Source organism: Ammospiza caudacuta, chromosome 13 (genome assembly GCF_027887145.1).
Source record: "Ammospiza caudacuta isolate bAmmCau1 chromosome 13, bAmmCau1.pri, whole genome shotgun sequence".
NCBI lineage: Eukaryota > Metazoa > Chordata > Aves > Passeriformes > Passerellidae > Ammospiza > Ammospiza caudacuta.
The window spans coordinates 3,952,443-3,971,728 of record NC_080605.1 but is presented as its reverse complement, the minus strand read 5'-3'; the positions used below and the strand labels follow the sequence as shown (position 1 = coordinate 3,971,728).

At 41.5% G+C, this 19,286-nt stretch overlaps 1 protein-coding gene across 1 annotated transcript in view; it reads right to left on the bottom strand.

The window, feature by feature from the left end:
- Nucleotides 1–19,286, bottom strand: part of PEPD (peptidase D) — a 148,678-nt gene that overhangs the window by 29,692 nt on the left and 99,700 nt on the right. The window contains exon 12 of the mRNA XM_058813545.1: nt 10,775–10,923. Within this exon, the coding sequence (XP_058669528.1) occupies nt 10,775–10,923 (149 nt within the window). The remainder of the gene's footprint in view (nt 1–10,774; nt 10,924–19,286) is intronic.

Below are 19,286 nucleotides of genomic sequence, written 5' to 3'. Positions count from 1 at the left end.
TTGCATGGATGATGGAGGTGTCCAGCAGTAATTCCATCCTCCCAGTTATAAACCCTGCACAAGGTGAGTTGTCACTCATCAGAAGCAACATGAGGATAGCATTCTGCCATGCAGAGACATCAGGAAAAGCAATATGAATAGATGGCAAGAAGAGGGATTTTTTCCACATCTGGGATTGAGTTTTGCCAGACTATTTTACAGCATGTTCCTTCCAAAAGAGGTGCATGTTGAAGAGGAAAAAAGGAAAAGGATTGACAGGATGAAGGAAGTGTTGGAGGGAGTGATTGCAGTGTGGAAACTTATCAATCTTTGGAGCTCAGAAAAGAGCCTGTTTAGATAAGACTCAGGGCAAACAGCACAATTTATGTCTGGCAGGTTTGCACTCTGACAGCTACAGCTGATGCAGTGTCAAGATTGAAGGACTTGTGAACTTTGCACTTCAACTCAAATTACAGCAAATATCAAGCACAATTCCTGAACACTGAGATGTGAGAAAATCAGTGCAAGTACTAAAAATCAGACAAGGTACAGGCAGCTCATTCCCCAAAACCAGAACTGCACAATGTTACAATATACAGCATGTTACAATTAGGAAAAAACGATTTTAAAAAAAAGGTCTTAAGCCAAACCCCATTCAATATAGAAAGGCAAAAAACCTGCAGCCAATTTAGGCTGAGTCTGTAAAGAAATCTAAATGTATTTGCTTTTGCAAGCCACACCTTTGAAGAATCCCTTAAAGTGGTGAAAAATCCCCTGAGCCATGGCAGCTCCTGCAGGCTCTGCTCAGGTACCTGGAGATGAGAGGGATTTCAGGGCAGGAACAGTTTAAATGCCAGTTTTTGTACCTTTGGGGATAACTCAGCATTATTTCATCCTCTGAATGCTGCAGAGGTCCTGTCCATCCCAGCAGGAGCAGCAGCTCCCAGGTCTGCAATCAGATCCTTCACATTTCAATAGATTGCTGCTCTCCCTGAGGCTCTGCACAAAACTCCCTTTTCTTTCACCTCTCACCATGGGTTACTGCTGTGCTGGACAGGTGACCAGCAATGAGAGCTCCAGTAATCAATCATACCATTTTTAATTAATATCTTGAAAGAATAAAGAATTTCAATTTGACTGACAGTATTGTCTATGCATCCTTTAGTGCCTTCTGCTTTTATTTCCTAAGTAGCAGCAATGCATCAACCATTTACACTGAGAAAATCACAATTAACACACCACAGAAAGCTGTTCTACCTTTGCTGGGTCCATCTCAGAGAGGCAGTATTCAACTTTTGTTGAATTTTTTGTTTGTTTATCAATTAATGAACATTAATGCCAGCAAAAAAAAAAAAACTACAGCCCACTCTGTTTAATAGAGGAGAGCAGATTACAAATAGCTTTTAAAAACATACATTGACAAGATTCACTTTCCAATCTGTCTTTCAACACAGTAACACATTCTGAACTGCAAGGAGGGAAAAATAATACTGTGGTGCCATTCAGCACGATTTGTGAACATCAAATATTGGTTACAACATACCCTAAAAGCATTTGCTCTTCAGAGGAACTGGAATAAAGTCTTCAAGTTCTGTCATTAATTTTTTATTCCTGAGGAGAATTGTTTTGCTGCAGATATTACAGCAGATTAATAATGATCAGCAGTGCTTTGACTAAAATATGACAATCTGAATGGGAATAATTCATATGGGCATCTTGAAATTATACAAACTGTAAAAGAGATTGTGCTCTCATACCCTTCCCTGTTGTGCTATTGTCAAAAATTCCAGTTTGCAGACCAGTTTCTTTTGAAAAATTAACCAAAATCAGCTACTGCTTTTATACAGCACAGAGAAGCATCACCATGGTGTTCCACTAATACAACTCTGGACTACACATAATAAAAAATACTACAATGCAAAAAACACCCACTGCATGTGAATAAGAACTTTTTACCTAGGAGGATAAATATTAGTAACAGTTACAGTTATTTTCTTTAGGTATAATGGATTTCAATCCTAGTTGGACACAGTGACAATTACTCTTAAGCAGTATTAGAAACCAAAAATCAATCTGAATTGTAAAGAAGTAATATATTTGTTGTGGACTAAAAGAAGCAGTAATCTGTGAAGCTGCAAATTTTGAATTTGCATGTTGCCAAGTACAACTCTGCTCAGCTTAATAACAGAAACACCTGCTGGTAATATGATCTGCTATGCCAAATATATACCCTAGCTATTAGTTTTCATTAAATTGTTTTTATTAAACAGTTCTTTAATTGAGTTATTTTAATCTTTGCTCTTGGTACTATTCTACCTGAGCTGGATTCTCCACTCTTCTTTCTTTGTTAGAGGCATTTTACTAGAAAATAGAACAGGGACTCATACTGCTGCTTTGAATTCAAATCACAGCATTTTTTGTTGTATAAGTAGGTTATTTAAACTGGTAGTGGTTCACTAAACTTAATTCTTGACAGTCTGACTGAAAGAACTGTGCCTCACTCAGTATTTAGGTACCAAAGGAGGACATACCATCCAAAATCTACATCCTGCTGTACTGAAATACAGACCACTCACCCTGTGAAGTCCCTGGGCTTGCCCCTCTACCCCCATCAGCTTTACTGCTTCAGTCCTTTAGCATCAGGCAAACAGGGAGGAGGCAAAACACTGGAAAATGAAGTGGCCTCTTTGTTTTGTCCTTCTAATTCACAACATTCCTTGGAAGGCTGTACATGGGAAAACTAGCTAAGACAACCCCTCCATTGCAAAGCACTTAGGAAGTTACAACAATAAAAAAGTCCTGAAGAAATCAGGAGAAATGCACAAAAAGTGGTCGGAGTTTCACAGAGCAGCTCAACTGATGCAGTTACAGCTGCCCACAGGACAAAGACCACGTGGGATTAACTTGGTTCTGCACAAACACACAAAGGGACAGCAGGAGTGGCTGGCACTGAAACTGCAGCAGGACACAGGGGTCACCCACAGAAACACCCTGCCTGCCTCCCAGGCTGCCTCTGGAGGCGGCTCATGGTGGCCTGTGATGCTCCATCCTAGAGAACTCCCAAGGATTTCTCCTGCTCTTCAAAGGAAGTGCTCAGCCCCAGACCTACAGAAGGCCCTCCTGAATCATTCTGTTTCTCAAATTGTTCATTTGGAAATGACAGAGTGGAAGGGTAGCTCCAAACATTACAGAAACCCCTTCGAACACTCATTCTCAACTGCAAAATGCAAGACTTGACTTGGAGCAAAGACAGAGGAGGGACCAGCAGCTACAGAGAATTTCTGAAATTCTCTGAGCCAGACACTGCTGGCCTGTGCTCACTGGCTGCTCCCCTTGGCCTCTCCATCTCAGAACACCTGAGTCTTTTGGGAACTACTTATCTCTCTGCATTTATTTAGCATCTCCAGCAAAAGGGTACCCACTTCTTGTGGGCTCTGAGGATCAGCTAGTATTCACATGATTAATAAAAGGATCTTTTATTTGATATGTAGGTCTACTTCTTTGCCTGAAATGTTTTTGACTGTACTTGAAGTGTACTTGACTGCACTTTCTTGGTCAAAGATTATATGGCAATCCTGGAATCAATGAAATCTGCAAAGTCTGCTCTTTGACCCTGGAAGACAGGATTTAGGAGCTTAAAGAACCCATGTCTTTAAGTGAAACTGGATTTTTGGGAGAGCCATACACAAGGAACCTTCCAGCCCTGACATGGAGAAACCTCCATCTTGTGTTATCAGAGATGTCAGTCCTGGGGCACAGATTTTCTTCAAGACCTTCCTGAAATGCATTTATTGGAAAAGCAAAGCCTGAAAGCCAGAGGCAAGGGAACACTCACTGTCTTGATAGTAAAATGCATAACTTGGGGATATGCATATAAGATGAGCTCCAACTTGAAAAATGCAGAGATAGAAATCCTATAGGGAAACCCTGTGGTAATGTCAGTATCCCAAGGAGGAATTCACACTGCACATAAACTGAGGTGATGAACAACAACTTCTGTGCATATTTGGAACTAAATTTTATTTTTCGTTTTATTGAAACAAACAAACATCAATCAGCAGATATTCCCAGCTGCATAGCTAATGTCTGAATGCAATTTTGATTCAATGGGGACTCTGTATACACAAGCTTTTCAAATCATAAAAATGTAGAGATAGGGACTTGAGTGGCTGCCAACCTGGCCTTACTCAACTGTTCCTTGGGAGCAGTTTGCTAGACAAGGAGATCTTTATGGAAACTGGAATTTAGGACAACGGACCTTACAGAGTGAGGTATTTAAATTCCTTCTTCCTTGCACCCCAAATATTAATGTATTTAACTTTAAAGATTAAAAAAAAGATTTTTTTCAATATAGATTTTGCAGTATACCAGGCATGCTAAGCACAACCAGCTCCTTTCCTTCCCCTTCTCCTGTGATTTTCCATTCGTCTACAGAAAAGACAGAGAGTAATGCTTGGAGGTCCCAGGATGCAATTGCAAAAGGATGAAGATGGAAAGTATGTGATTGCTCCAATATTTAGCTCATTAATCTTAAAGACTCTGTTTATGCTCTAGTGCATTAATGCAAAATAGTTCTAATTGCAAAGCTGAGATAGGCATACTTCCTTTTTAGTTCTTCTCAACACAGTAGCAACTTACTATATTTCAGACACTTCAATGTTTCTATAAACAGAAACTGTACAGAGAAACTTTCTATATGTAGCAACTATATGTCTTCATCAAGTAGGAATTAAATTTATAATAATATAAATATTGTATTAATATTTTTATTATTAATATTCTTTAAATGCTTAAGATAATAACCCGACCAACAAATAGCAGAAATCACTTGAGAGGCTGCCCATGCTACCAATACACAGCCATTTGCTGAAGAATAAAAGAGAAGCCACTCCACAGAGACCTCCCCACCACCACTGACCCTGTGTGTCCCTGACAGTAACACACTGGGGCAAGAGCAGGGTGGTGCCAGGGCTGGAGTGGCCACAGCTCACAGGAACATCCAGCAGTGCCCTGCCTGTGCGCTGGCACTGCCCTGCCTGGGCACAGCCTGGCACTGCTCCTCAGCAGCATCTCCTTTCCTCCGCCACTGGCATTTCCATGGGCATGGAGTCACAACACAGCATGGAGTGATTCAGCTTAGGAGGGATACCAGCAGGGTACCAAGCCCTGGCTCAGTGTAGGGTTAACTTGAAAGTTAGATCATGTTTCTTCAACAAATTGTTTTCTTCAGAGAGGGACTTACAGCAAAACAAATTATTTCACACTTTTTTTCCCCAATAGATTGATATTAATGTCAGAGAGCAAACAGTAGTGGTCTCCCAGGTGAAACCAGTGACTAATGATGGATAACAAAGCAAACACACAGACATTGGATCTAACTTATGCAACTAGGATAAAGAATGGAGTGAGACAGATTTGGGAGCCATGCACATGTGCCCTTTCTAACCCTTCAGAGCTCTCCACTATTAACAACATGCCCAACTTGCTCAGAAAAGAGTCTAATCTAGCCCTGCAGCTCAGGCTTGGAGCTGCTGCCATCAGAGGTGTCCACAGGAGGTGCTCCAGACACCAGAGCTGAGACCTCACCCCTGCCCTTCCCCACTGCCCCCAGCAGCCTCATGCCTACTGAGGCTGTGCTGCACAATACTATTTTTCCACTAGAGTTTGCTTTTTTAAGCCTGGGCAATTATGGGGGTGGGGGAGAGCTCCACTAAAAGCACTAATTTTATGGTTATAGCATCAAGGACTGCAGAGTTGAGCAATATCCCCTGACTGAGTCTGTGTGAGCTTTGCTTGGCCCCTTGGTGCTGACATGTTAGGGTTCAGTCCTTCGCTTCCATGAACATCTACTCCTCTACACAGAATTTCGAATTACCTTTCTGATGATGCTGCCTACTCCAGTCCTGCAGTAAAATATTAAAAAAATTTCCAATTCTAAAAAGAATTTCAGTGACACTTGCCAGAAGAAGAGGCCCAGGGCTCTGTTTTGCAATGAAGGCAGCTGGCTAAAGGACAGAAGACCTCATGCAAGCAAAAGTGCAACATCCATTCATGTGTTACTACAGCCATGGAGGAGAGACACAGCAGCACCAGGGGAGAAGCTTCCACCAGTCCAAGCAGAGCTTCCCACCAAGCACAAGATGCAAACCACTGATAAACCACTGAAGATTTCTCTTCATTATATAATTCCTCCTCCATCTGTTACAAAAGCTGAAAACAAGCAAGAAAAAACCCAAGAGACTTCACAAGAAGGCAAACATGGCAAATGCACCTAAAAGTTGCCTCTGGTAATCAGCAACCTTTCTTGCACCAGACTCAGGTTCCCAGCAGGATGCTCAGCAACTTGCTTCAAACACAGGGGGTTTTTAAAATTTATTTTACATTTTTTTCATTAATCATTTTCTTTCATTTTACCAGAGTTTGGCTTGACAATCTGGAGTGTGATTTGCAGAAAGGCTGGGCTCTCAGCAGCTGTAACAGAGGTCAAAACAGCTGTGGTTTGAGCAAGAGCAATGTTCAACTCTCTTAAAAAAGATCTTGAGTCTGAAGAATTTCCATGTTGGAATCCCAAATGAGTCAAGAGCTTTTACACTAACTTCTCTAGCCTGCTGGCTCCTGCCTGCAGAAGGGGGACTGCTGCATACTTGCACATCTTTAAGATGCAGTGCAAGCAAACCTCCTTGCCTGCCCAGCACCTGTGCACTGTTATGATGAGCACTCTGAGAAAAAACTGGTGAGGACACATTGATAATTTTGGATTCAGAGCAGGTTTTGCACAGTAGGCAATAAACAGCTCCAGGCCATGCACAGAACAAAAGGTTAAACTAAATTACTGAATAGCTGCTCATTAGCTCAGCTCTGACTGTTATATGCATTGTGTGAAGACAGCAGAGTGAGAAACAATGAATGTATCTACAGGAACATTTAATTCCAATCATCCTTGGAGGTGAAATCTCTTGGTTGTCCCCACTTACTGTGTTTTTGTGTACACAGTGCAATGTTGAAGTGCATGAATTGAATTCATTTCAGATGAAAGTAAACTGGGAGATGTGCTCCAGGACTGCATTTAATGTGCCTCAACCTTTGGCAAATCCAATGAAATTAAAAAAGAAAATAGAAGTGAGACAAATTGGGACACATGGCTTTACAATTTCACTCTTTTAAAACTATTCTTTCCATGTAACATATATCTGTAAAGCATATATATGTACATATACATAAAAATTGTTTCTCAAGTCTCTGTTCTGACAAAGAAACAGATGATGCCTCAGTCACTGAAGGAAATGAATGTGTCAATATTCTGCACATCTGCCCCGGAATTTTAGTTCTGTGGAAGAGGAAATTTAATGCAGATGGACTTGACACAATTAAGAATATCCTCTAAGCAGAAATCCAACATTCCTCTCTCACATCTTGGATCATAGGCCTGACTTTGGAGGAAAGACAATTAGCCCACTGCCACACAAGCACACTTTTCTGACTTTCTCTTCAGTGACAAGCATCACTGTCTTCATCAGTGCTCCATGTTCAGTGGTTTCAAAACTGCTGATTATGCAAGACTGAGTGTTCCTCCCAATTTTTTTTTAAACAGATTTTGTTTGTGGCCGAAACTGTGACAACTGCACTGAACTTGGGCTGTAATCCTACAGAGAGTGTATCTTAACTTTCAGAATATATTATTTGCCTTGCAGAAGGAATTCTATTCTTGGAGTTGTAAGGAAAGGAGACCCATATATATGATTAGAGCTGTTTGTATATTGGGACCATGCACAGAATGTGGCAGATGAATGCTTCTCTATAATGAAATACAATGTTTTGGAGTATTTTAAAAATTATAACAACTGTATATATATACAGTTATAAATATACAAATTCTGTGTATATTTCTGTGTATATAGAAATATACACAGAATTTTATTAGGAGGTCTATTATCTCTCAGAAAATACCAGCACTCAAAAGTTAATGAGGTTCACATGAGAGCCAAACTGTAAAAGAAATGCAAATCTCTGAATTGAACAGACCTATACAGAATGCTTAAGGTTGCTAGCAAGCTGTGTCCTTCAATAAACACAGTTATGTAAGCCAGTATTTGGTCAGTGACTCTCCCTAAAGTACTCATCCCTACCTTGCAGTCAGAAAGACCCCAGGAATCATCAACATCCTGATGACAACTACTAGATGTGCCCTGTGACCCTGCCACAAGGCACAATTAAGGAGATAAACAGCATTTCCTACACTGTGCTGTGCCCACCCTCACCCAGGCTGCTCCAGGAATGGCTCCTGCCACCTGACCAGGCACTTTGACCTTAGGAACCCCGGGAAATGAAGACTAGCAAAAATACCAGCAAAATCAACATAGGCTCCATAATCCAGAAAATCTCACTGAAACATGGTGGCTCTGGATTTTAAATTTAGTGCCTCCAACCCTGCGAGCTCTTTTGCTTCTTCTTTTGGAGACACAAAGTATTACAGGGAGAAGAGGCTCTTGTGAATTGACATCATCATTTCTTGCTCCCTTGAGTGGCAGTACCTGGCTTGCCCAGGGGCAGATCCCAGGGCTTTAGTCCAGGAGCTCCCAAATGAGGCTTTTTTAAGGAGCTGCACCTCCCTCCCTGCAGAGTGTCCCTCTGGACAGCAGTGACAATGGCATCAGCCCCCTGAGGGGCTCTGGGCTTTCTCTGACAAGTCTGTGACACTAACCATGCTGTAAAGGTCAGCATTTCCATTTCTCCTTTTTCAGAATCCTGGTCTTCCAGGAGATCTTAAAAGGGACCTAAAGAACAGACTTCTCAGATGGTGAAAATTTTTTTGTTACCAGACTCTTGACAGGATCTGTAATTCAAGAGTCCAGGTTGCATTTTACTGCACTCTGAAGTACAAAAGGAATGAAACCAATGAACCAGTCCACAGTCCAGTTTATATAGATACAAAATTCATCATTACTGGTCTCCTGAAGAGTGTAAATGCATTTGCACTGTTCTTCCAAACAGGCAGGACAACAGTAAGAACTGAAAGTTCAGTCCCTTTTTCTGCCAGAGATTAAGAATGATTTGTCTGTGTGTGGATCTCAAACTCCCAAAGCTAGTAAAAGACCCTTGCAACTACTTCTCAGAAATATTCAATTTAGTGTGTCCTTACTTTCTGACACTGTAAATAACGTGTTCAGCAAACTGAAAAATTCTCTACACCACCCTGAGCACAACATCATAGTAGCTCTCAAATTCTGAAGACAGTCTGCAACTTATTAGCATAAAATATTGCTAAAAATGTTACCTGAAATTAAAGGTGACACTGAAATGCAACATGAACTGTGAAGAGGAATGGGAGGAGTCTTGAGGGGAGGAACAGCAGGTGATGAAGAATGCATATTGTTATTAAAACAGCAAAATATCTAGTCTCATTTTGCAGATAAATATCGAGTGTTATTTGTCCTGATGCCTTGAGAGGCTACCTAGAATACAGGCTAGACAGAGTTAAAGGAATAAATAGGGGTTTATTCAAAAGGCTTTCAAAGGATACACCTTGGGCAGAACAAGAGCCTGGCCAAGGCTACAACCAGGATGGACAATGGATCACAGAGTTTCACACTTTTGTAAGTTTTGGCCCATTTCCATATTGGGGTTAACTGTCCAATTACAGCTCCAGGTTATGCAGTCCCATCCTCCCAGTTTGCTCTCCTCAATTCCGTGTTGTTTACAATTTCAGGCCTGAAGCTGCAATGGTGTCCTCAGCTCTCAGGCTGGAAAGGATTGTTTTGTCTGACTGAACTGTGAGGAGAACCTGCTAACACTCTATATGAAGCTCAGAGTTCTATACTAATGCACAATGTGGAAAATATGAAAGCTAAAACCTAAGACATCACTCCCTTGCAAAGTGCTCAAATCAACAGAGCTGCTGCCAGCCTGTGTAACAGGAAAATTGCTTCTGTTCCAACAGGCAATCCACAAAGCTCAGGCACTCAGAGCCTGATGACTGAAGACTAATACAGCACATTTAAAGGATAAGTGTGCTTTGTGCATTGAGTACATTCTTCTTGAAGATGTTCCATTAGTAATACTGAGAAATGCTCAAGTACCTTCACCAGTGACAAAATCACAGCAGCAGCTAGCTCTAAAACATTTATTTGCTGGCCTGAGAGCAGAATGGGAGAAAAATAAGGTTTTCATTAAGGCAGACAGTTGTTTCAAATGAAAATGTGTATTTGTTGGATCAGTTTGCCTGCAATTTAAAGGCATACAGTGAAGTACCCAATAGCCAGTGCTTTTGAAAGCTTTTTCAGGCTAATTATCCTTCCCAAAGATGCACACTCCATCCCTTTCTTCAATAGGATATTTCTATTGTGCTTACACATAAAATGCAGAAGATACTTGAAACAAACTGAAGCACAACATGTGCTCACACGAACTCTGACTGCAGCATTTGGCAGAAGCTTCCTGAAAAGATGGCTGTGTGTGTCAAGACACATCTGAACAACTGTCATCATTACTGGTTTCATGAAGAGTGTAAATGCATTTGCATCATTCTTCCAAACAGGCAAGACAACAATAAGAACAGAAAGTAGATGAAAGGAATTAAAAATAAATAAATATTAAAGTATCATATTAATTGTATTAATAATTGTTTCTATGTTATGCCTTTAAAAGTGTATGGAAAATGTTGTGTATACATTAGAAGCTGCTTAACCATGGAAATTAATTTTATCATCTTGTTCCCTTTCTAAAATGCAAACATAATTGATCTGACAGCCTGAATGCTGCTACCAAAGCTCAGAACTCCTGCTGGCAGATGTTTTACCTGGCTTGATTGCTGCCATGACAGCCCTTGAGGCCTTCAGCACTGCCTCATAGATAGCCCTCTGGTCAGCTGTGAACTTGCCATTGGCAGGGAAGGTGCAGGTGATGTCAGAGCTGTAGCAGTAATATTCTCCTCCCATATCAAACAGGCTGAAAAGGAAACACAGGGGAAAGAAATGAAAATTTAGTTCCAAAGAAATAGTAGAACATGGTGGTAGAACATTTGTCTTGCTCTGCACTCAACATCTACATTTTGGTAGATCGCCAAATAATTGCTATCACACTCTGCTGTAGCTGATCACCAAATCACTGCTTGAACCCTAAGTAAAGCAGGGTGTCAGTCCCTTGGAATCCCCTGGCAGAAGGGTGTCTGCATTCCATATGGCTTAAAGGGACACCCTTATGGGCTGTGCTGCTCAGCATGGGAATGCTCAGAGAACACAGAAAGGAAGATAAAAAGTAGATGAAGAATCCACTTTAAACTTCTCAGTTCCAGTTTCTAGGAATTCTTCTCAGAAGAAAAAACATATCCTTTTTTCTTTCCTGAAAAATGCTAGCACCACATACAGCATCCAGCTTCCAATACAGAATTCCACTTAACAGAGAAATGTTAATGGAACAAGGATTATGGAAAGAGCCAACCATAAAAGTACACCCAGTACAGCTCTCTGCATCAGAGGCAGAAGAAAGAAATTATGCAGTGCTTTTTTATGGGGCCAAAGAACCTGGCTTACCCCTTGAGAAGTGTATTTATTCTATACATGACTAAATGACTCACCACTGATTGCTCAGCTGCCAGAAATCAAGCCACAAGAACAGCAAGTGGGACTCTACACCTTGTGAGGACTATGTGAGACATTTGCAGTACCATGCTTCTCAAGCCTGCTGGATAAGGCATTGCAGTGCCTTCAGAAGGATCAGAAATCAGTAAATAACCAAATAACCATTTGGACCAGACAACACTTGAGCAAATAACCCCCTTGGTTCATCATGTATTGATTGCAGGAAGGCACATTTTACATACAAGATTTTGATCTTGAGTATTAGTGTGACCTCCTGATTTCTGTGGTAATGAGTCAGAGTTGAAATCTGTGAATTTAAGTCTTCTTCCAACCACCCCAAGGAAATCACCATAAGAAATATGATTTTCCTTCACTGTGCTTGGAAACCTTGGAGTTTTCCTCCTCTTGCTGCTTTTTCACAGCAGGGTCAGTCAGCAGCACAAGCAGAAGGCAGGGCACTCCTCTGGGGCAGCCTCTCTGCCACTGAGTCCTAATTACAGCAGCAATGAGGAAAACTCTGCAGTGTGGCTCTGTCCCCAAGCAGCATGTGTGACTAGGTAAGGACAAATATAAACTACCACAGAAATTGCTATCACACTCTGCTGTAGCTGATCACCATTTCCAACACAACTGCACTGAAAGCAACGCACAGTGAGTAAACAAAGGCAATCATGAGAAAACTGAAGAATATTTCAGCAGGGCTAGGGCTCTTCTTGCTTCATTGCACACACAGCCACATGAAGATTTACTCTAAGAACTTTTCAAATCCACTCTACAATTTCCTCCATGAACAAATCTCTGCCCTGAGTGAGTCTCTGCCCTGCCTGGAGTCTTTGCCAGCCTCCCCAGACTGGGCAAGGCTCAGCTGCAGAGACTTGCAGGACTGGAACATCAGGAACTGCCCCAGTGGCTGCAGCTGCAAGAGCCTTAAAGCTGCAGCAGCAGCTCCTCAGGAGAGAGCTCAGAGAGAGAGCACAATTATCTGTGTTACCAGGCTGGTGCACACACCACAGTCATTCACCTAAATATGGAATATGGAAAGTTAAATCAGAAATTTGCTAGTTGAAAAAAGATACAAAACTGGCAGGAAATGTCAAGCTGAAAAAACCCCGTTTGGACACCAGAACAGGAACTGTAAACCAGCCTGGCCAAACCTCAAAATCAGAAACCCCATCAACACTGCCTAAGTTTTGATTTTATGGTTAGACTCACTTCTAAAAATTACTAAAGAGCCACATAAAAAAATCTACAGACACAGAAAAGTAGTGTCAGCAGCAACTGGGAATCATGGAAGAAGCTGCTACATGCTGTAATGTACCAACAAGAAACAGATCAGTTCTGAACCTTTGAACCCATCCCAGACTGAGCCTTTCAAAGTCACAAATCAAGTTTCAAGATGCTCTGTGGGCTGTGCAGCAGTTCTGTGGCCTAACTGTTGCACTTACAAGTGTAAATGCCACTTCAGCAGGGTGACACTAAAGCTGTGACAACTTGAGAACTCCCTGAACACGTCTACTGGAAATTGCTATGCTTTGTGTATTTTATTGTATATTTTACCCTGCAAAGTAGTTATTCTGAACTTACCAGAGGCAGAATTTTACCTATGTCTTTAACCTTACAATTATCAGCATTTTCTCAAACCCATTCATCACTCAATGGCTGTTAAATAATGTTTGAATTACAGGAGAACTGAATGGAAAAAAAATATCACAAAGCTGATGGTACACCAAAACAAGGCTCACAAGCTTGGAAGCACCATTTGTTCAGTCTCTTGGCTTCCAGACAAGAGGAGACATGAGGGAAGATGATCTTTCAAATTCCACCACAGACCATCCAGCCTGTATGCTTCAGTGAGAAAGCATCCAAACCAAATGGGACATCTGGGAGATATTTTGGCTCTTATCAGGAATTCTCTTCCATTTAACTTCAGTTGGGAACATATCCATTAGCTAAAATGTTGCCCAAGACATGGAAATAGCCAAAATATTGTAGTTATACTGAGAAAATAATGGGAGCCTGAGAAGATCCCAGTTTCATGTATTTGCTTGCCAGGCAAAATAAATGGTGAAGCACATTTATATCAAATCAAATAAAATGCTTGACAGCTACTATCTTTTCCTTTTGACTAACCAGAAAAAAAATTTGTAAAGGAAGGTTCCTTATAAAAAGCACATTTATTTTACACTGAAATTAGATGGTAAATTGAAAAAGATACTACTAGTGCATTCTAGTTTGTTCTCAACTGCATGTACAAAATTACCTGTCTGGTAGTGTGGTCTTAAAAGGGTCACATACAGAAACAACTACTTAATGTTATTTGGAATGTTATCAAATGCAGCAGCAATATAAACAAATTAAATGCAGAAATGAAAACAGGCCTACAGGCATCTTGATCTATAGCTTACCTCTTAAGAGCTGTTTAAAAACAGAACAACATATGCAATAATACCATAAACATTCACCAAACCCTATCACATCTCCCTTTTAGATGAATTAAGTGCTGCACATGTAGCAGCCTGTGTATGTCATCATTACATATACATTGCATATACTTTCCATTTTGTATGACAAAACTTAACTGTGAGTTCAGTTTTCTGCTGAATGATGAAAAACTTCATTCTAAAAATACCCTTTCACCACTCCTTCTGCAGCAAGAACACAATTGTGAATTGCTGATTTCAATGAGATGATAAGGCTGAGACTGTCAGGTTTCTGAGGCATTGGAAAGGGATGCTGATCAGAGGAGTGTTGCTGACCAAAGTGAGACATTGGGTTTTATGTCAAACTGTTCATTGATTCAGCTTGGAGCTCAGGAGGCCAGCTCAATCTCTTTCAAAGCCTTCTGAGAGAAAGCTGGTCCTGCTTTGCATCATTTTGTTGTGAGCAAAAGCAACAAACACCTTTATTTCAGGGTGAAAATGATAATGTATAAAGCAGATTTAACAGCCAGAAGACCTGAGCACCCCATGGAAACTCTATGCTACTGTTTCAATTTATTTTCTAGAATAATCAGGAAGCCATACCATAAGTAAAAGATGCATAGCAAAAACAGTCTAAACTTCTTGGAATTGTGGACATAGCTCTCCCAGTGGAGGCTTCAGTTCTGTGTGTGTACACAATCCTTGCTACAAAGCATATTGCAAAATACTGTAAACATTACTAACTAAAACTGAACAATGTAAAATATAAGAAAAATCAGATAACATGCCAGTTGTTCTACTGACAGAATGAACCAGTAATCCAACATTAGCCAACAGCATTGGAATACAAGGTTCCTTCTGCCTGCTTTATAAACCACCTTCAAAAATAACTAACAGCATTTAATTACTTTCACAGGGAAAAACACAAACCCACAAGTTTAAATCATTTTGCACATAAACCAGTATCATAGTCAAAAAGAAGGAGACGTGTGTGACATGCCACAGCAGTGCAGACAGGCTTGGCTGGACATGCCCCTCCTCAGAGCAGCCCTTCCCAGCAAGTCCCTGCAGCATTCTGCCATGCACAACACAACTGGGGCTCTGCTCCCCGCGCAGGAACCCAGCAGGGAAGTTTGGAGGAAATATTTCAAGTCCTGTCAATTTTAAAATGAATACAGGTTTGTAAGTCAATGCTGGAACTGAAACACAACGTGATGCACAAAAGCTCCTTTCCCCTCCTTTCCCTCTGAAACAAAACACATGAGTAAGACATGGCTGTGTTGCTTTCACAGAATATTGGCACCACAAAATGCAGATTTATAGTTACATTTCTTGCTTTCAAGCCAAGAAAAATAATATGCATTTTGATACTGATTTTAGCTTTCTTAACCTTTGACTGTGAAGCACCACGAACACTTTGTGTAACACTTTAAATTTGAACACTGTGGACTATAAAAAGTCATAGTTCTTTTCTCCATAAAGTCACTGTATACCATTTTTCAAAAATAAAGCATCATCTTCCTTTAAGCATGTGTTTTACTTTTATAGGCTTGCTGACACTTTTATTGTCAAATAATTTGAAACTGCCAGGCAATGAAGCAAATTATGGCCAATATCACAATGGGAAGCAATACTTTATTTGGGATATCTGAGCCATGTGTAGGAATTGTTATGATCCAAGCACCAACCCAACCCAAAGACAAGCTCTCGCAGGCATTTTTTGGGAAGCCTACATCTACTCCCACATAAAGCTGTCACCTTCCTGTTCCACAGAGCTGCTTGATCTGTACACTCATAGCTGGATCTCCTCATGGTTATAAAAGAATTACTCTTGTGCAGCTGTTAATGTGGCAGAGTGATGACTGGGGTGAGACCCAGGTGGATGTCCTTGCGCAGTGCACCCCGACCCAGTGTCCCACTGAGCATCACCCACCTGCAGCCCAGCTCCTCCCCAGTCTGTTCTCAGGACAAAATCTTCCCTTCCCCTGGCTGGGTTTGCAACACTAGCAATTAGAAAACTGATATTGCCCTATCTTACAGTGCCCTCCTCACTCCTCAGGTTGAACAGGTGTGAAAACTGAAGCACTTTACTCAGCAACACTTACTGTGGTTTTAGGGGTTTGAGCCATTACTAACCAACACACCAATGAAATGGTGCCAGCCAGTTTTAGGACAGCAGGAATAAAGGTACACACAGTTTTGTCTTCCTCTTACTGCCATAAAAGCAAGTCACCCCCAGCTGGAGGTTTATGCTGTGTGATCTCAGCACACTCTGCTCTGAGTTCACAGAGAGCACTCTGTGCTTTACACCTCATGCAGCAATTAAATCCTTAAGTATTCACACACTCACAAAATCCAACTGTTTGTTTGGTTAAACACTTCTAAGGCAATTTCAAGCTTAAGGGAACTAGGTATCAGCATTTCTATGAGATATGTTTTGGAAACAGGCCAGCTGATGTGGAAATAGGGTGGTTTAATAGGAGACCACAAGAATGAATTAATGTAAATGATATCACAAGGAAGAAAACAGAGAGATAAGTGACACACACTCTTTCATACATTTGTATCTTAACTAGCCAAGAGTTATCAATTAAAAAAGCAACACCAGGTAAGATAAGATCACAAACCCCAAAAGAGAATTGGGACAGCATAGTGAATAGTCCTACCCTGCTCAGGAAGAGGTTTTTTGAGAGAAGCCTTGCAGTTACCAACTTCCATCTGACATGGCAGACAAGGAACTTGTACTGGCTCTGTCTTGAAGCCAGGCTTGGCTCACTGGTTTAAAGCCAGCTTTTTGTCATCAGCGCTCCTGGAGTCAAGAATAACCTTTAAAAAGTGTTGGAGAATACTTTTTGTGTAGGAGATTTGATTCTGGATATTCACAGGAAATCAAGTTTTTGTTTAAGCCTCCTGTTCAAAAGGAGAGGCTGCAGCCAGCCAGGTAAATGTACTTACACTGCATGGCTGCTCTCCACCCAGCTGCAAGTCAGGTAACCATGGGCTCCCACACTTGCTGTTTCTCTTCAACTCTTTTCATCTTGTCTACCCTCTCCATGACTTTTCTATCATTGCTCATCTCGTACCACTGTCTCACTTCACAGGCTTTCCCAAACTATCTCAAAGATTAAGGGAGTTTTGTCTCAAACTCTTCTCACAGAAGATGACAAAATCCACCACTAACTAAACTTTGCTCAGTTAGAGTGTAATAAAAATAAATATCTCTGTCTACACTGAATTTTGAAGGAGAGAGGATTGCCTGCCTGGATCTCTACAATTCCACCTACAGAGACTTCAGTGGCTGTAGCAAGAATAGACAAAAGTCTGAGCTGGCTGGATTAAAAATAAAAAGAAAATAAAACAACTGAACACAAAAGCTTCAGTGGGTGTTGGTGCCTGCACTGCTCAGGGTTTCCCCTCACTGTCACACAGGACACAATCAGAGAATCTGGCTCACAGAATCAGAGCAGCAGTGTGCTGGGGGGAGCTGTGCCCCTGCTCTGCTGCTTCAGCCCTGATGCTGACAGAAAACCAACAACAGAGTGTGGGAATGTCCTCTCTTACAATGGTTTGTGCCAAGCAGACCTTCAGATCCATTCCTCTCATAGGACATGGAATCTAAATCTCACTGAATTTACCAATGAGCTGCATGCAAGAGCTGGTTCAGTAAACACCCATGTACACTAGTAAGATTGCTATTTTCACCACAGGCTAAGAAGGAGTCCCTTGCTTACAGCATTTATGTCTTGAATAAATCTAAGATGAGATCCTTAAGTTTCTGCACTAAAACAATCAATTTCCATGACAAAATATAAGCTCTCTTCTATCCCCATGCAGTTTGCATTAATGCCTTCTTAAAAATGTTAAGTTTGCCCAGAGCAAAGAGCCAAAAAATCTCCAGACTGGCTTGTTCACAGATAAATTCACCCCAAGTGCCATTCTCAGAGTTTCAGCTAAAGCAGAGGGATGTTTCTGATACAGAGGGGCTGTACACAAATCACAAGTACTGGGAACACCGTACTGGGCTGGGGGAAGGACCTGTGAGGGCTCCACAGGATGCAGAAGGCAGCTGCAAACCTCAGCCAGATCCCTCTGACAGTGTGCCAGAGAGCAGGAGCAGGCTCAGGGGAAGTTCTGATGACAGGGTTACCTATCTGACTTGTCTTTTTGCTGAGTGGATGAGTTCTTTTTTCTGTCTTTACTGCCCTACTTATTATCCCTTTTTAACAGATACATTTACTAAGCCTCTCAAGTCACTCTCTTCAGCAGTACTCTCTTTAGCAGAGACAATTTGCTGAAAAATCAGCAGAGGTGGCAGCAAACTCCAAGTTCTGGCTAGTTTCCATCCATGAGGAGCCTCCCCACTGCAAAGGCAGTATCTGGGGCACTTATGGCTGCAAATGACTGCTCCAACAGGGAGCAAGGAATCCAGAGCTGCAGGAAGAGAGGGAGCATCCAGGGAGAAACCTGGAAGCAGCTGCCTGCTTCCCAATCAACACAACAGCAGCAAAGCTCACAGGCTCCTCACCAGGATGTGTCTCACCTGACAGGGTAAGAACAGCACAGCTCCATTTGGAAGTCACTGAATGGCTGCAGTTGACTAAACCAGTCCATTTCTAGATGTCTGCTGAGAAGTGGGAGGTACTGAAAGTGAATTGTAAAAGTTTGATACTTCCAAACCAGGCCATGATTCTTGGGTGCTGGCAGTCAGAACTACAAGGCTTGGCTTCCAGCAGCTGTGTCTGGGCACTCTGACCTGTGCTGCCCTGACAAACAGCCACTGGAGAGCAGCTGAACACGTGAAGGGGCAGATGTTACTTCATGATCTTACTGTAAATATTGTCACGTTTTCTTACGTGTGTGGGCATGCTCACACACATGTGCCCATGAAAGTAAAACACTTTCAATGTTTTCCATGATGAAAACTGGGCCAGTGTCCAATGGCACAGGTTCACTTGGGTTTTTTGTTGATTGGTCAGGCAACCTCCAAATTATCAGTTCTCCAATGGAACACAACACACAAGAGCTTTAGAATACTCTATAGAAGCTGACAACTGAATGAAAAACCCCTGAGAAGAAGTTGCTAGCCTTTCCATGGGCATGCCCAAAAGCTCAAGCTAAGTGCACAGCAGTGAAGATAGCAGCCAGTATTTCCAAAAAGGAGGCTGCCTATTGCCCAGCTGAGCAGGTTATTTTGCCTGTAAGAACATTTCTTTCCTGTTTGAAGGAAACATCCACTCCTCATGGCAGCACCTGAAGTGGATTGTAGGCAATTGCAATTAGGAATAGTCCTGCCCTGAACAGGGGCTCATAA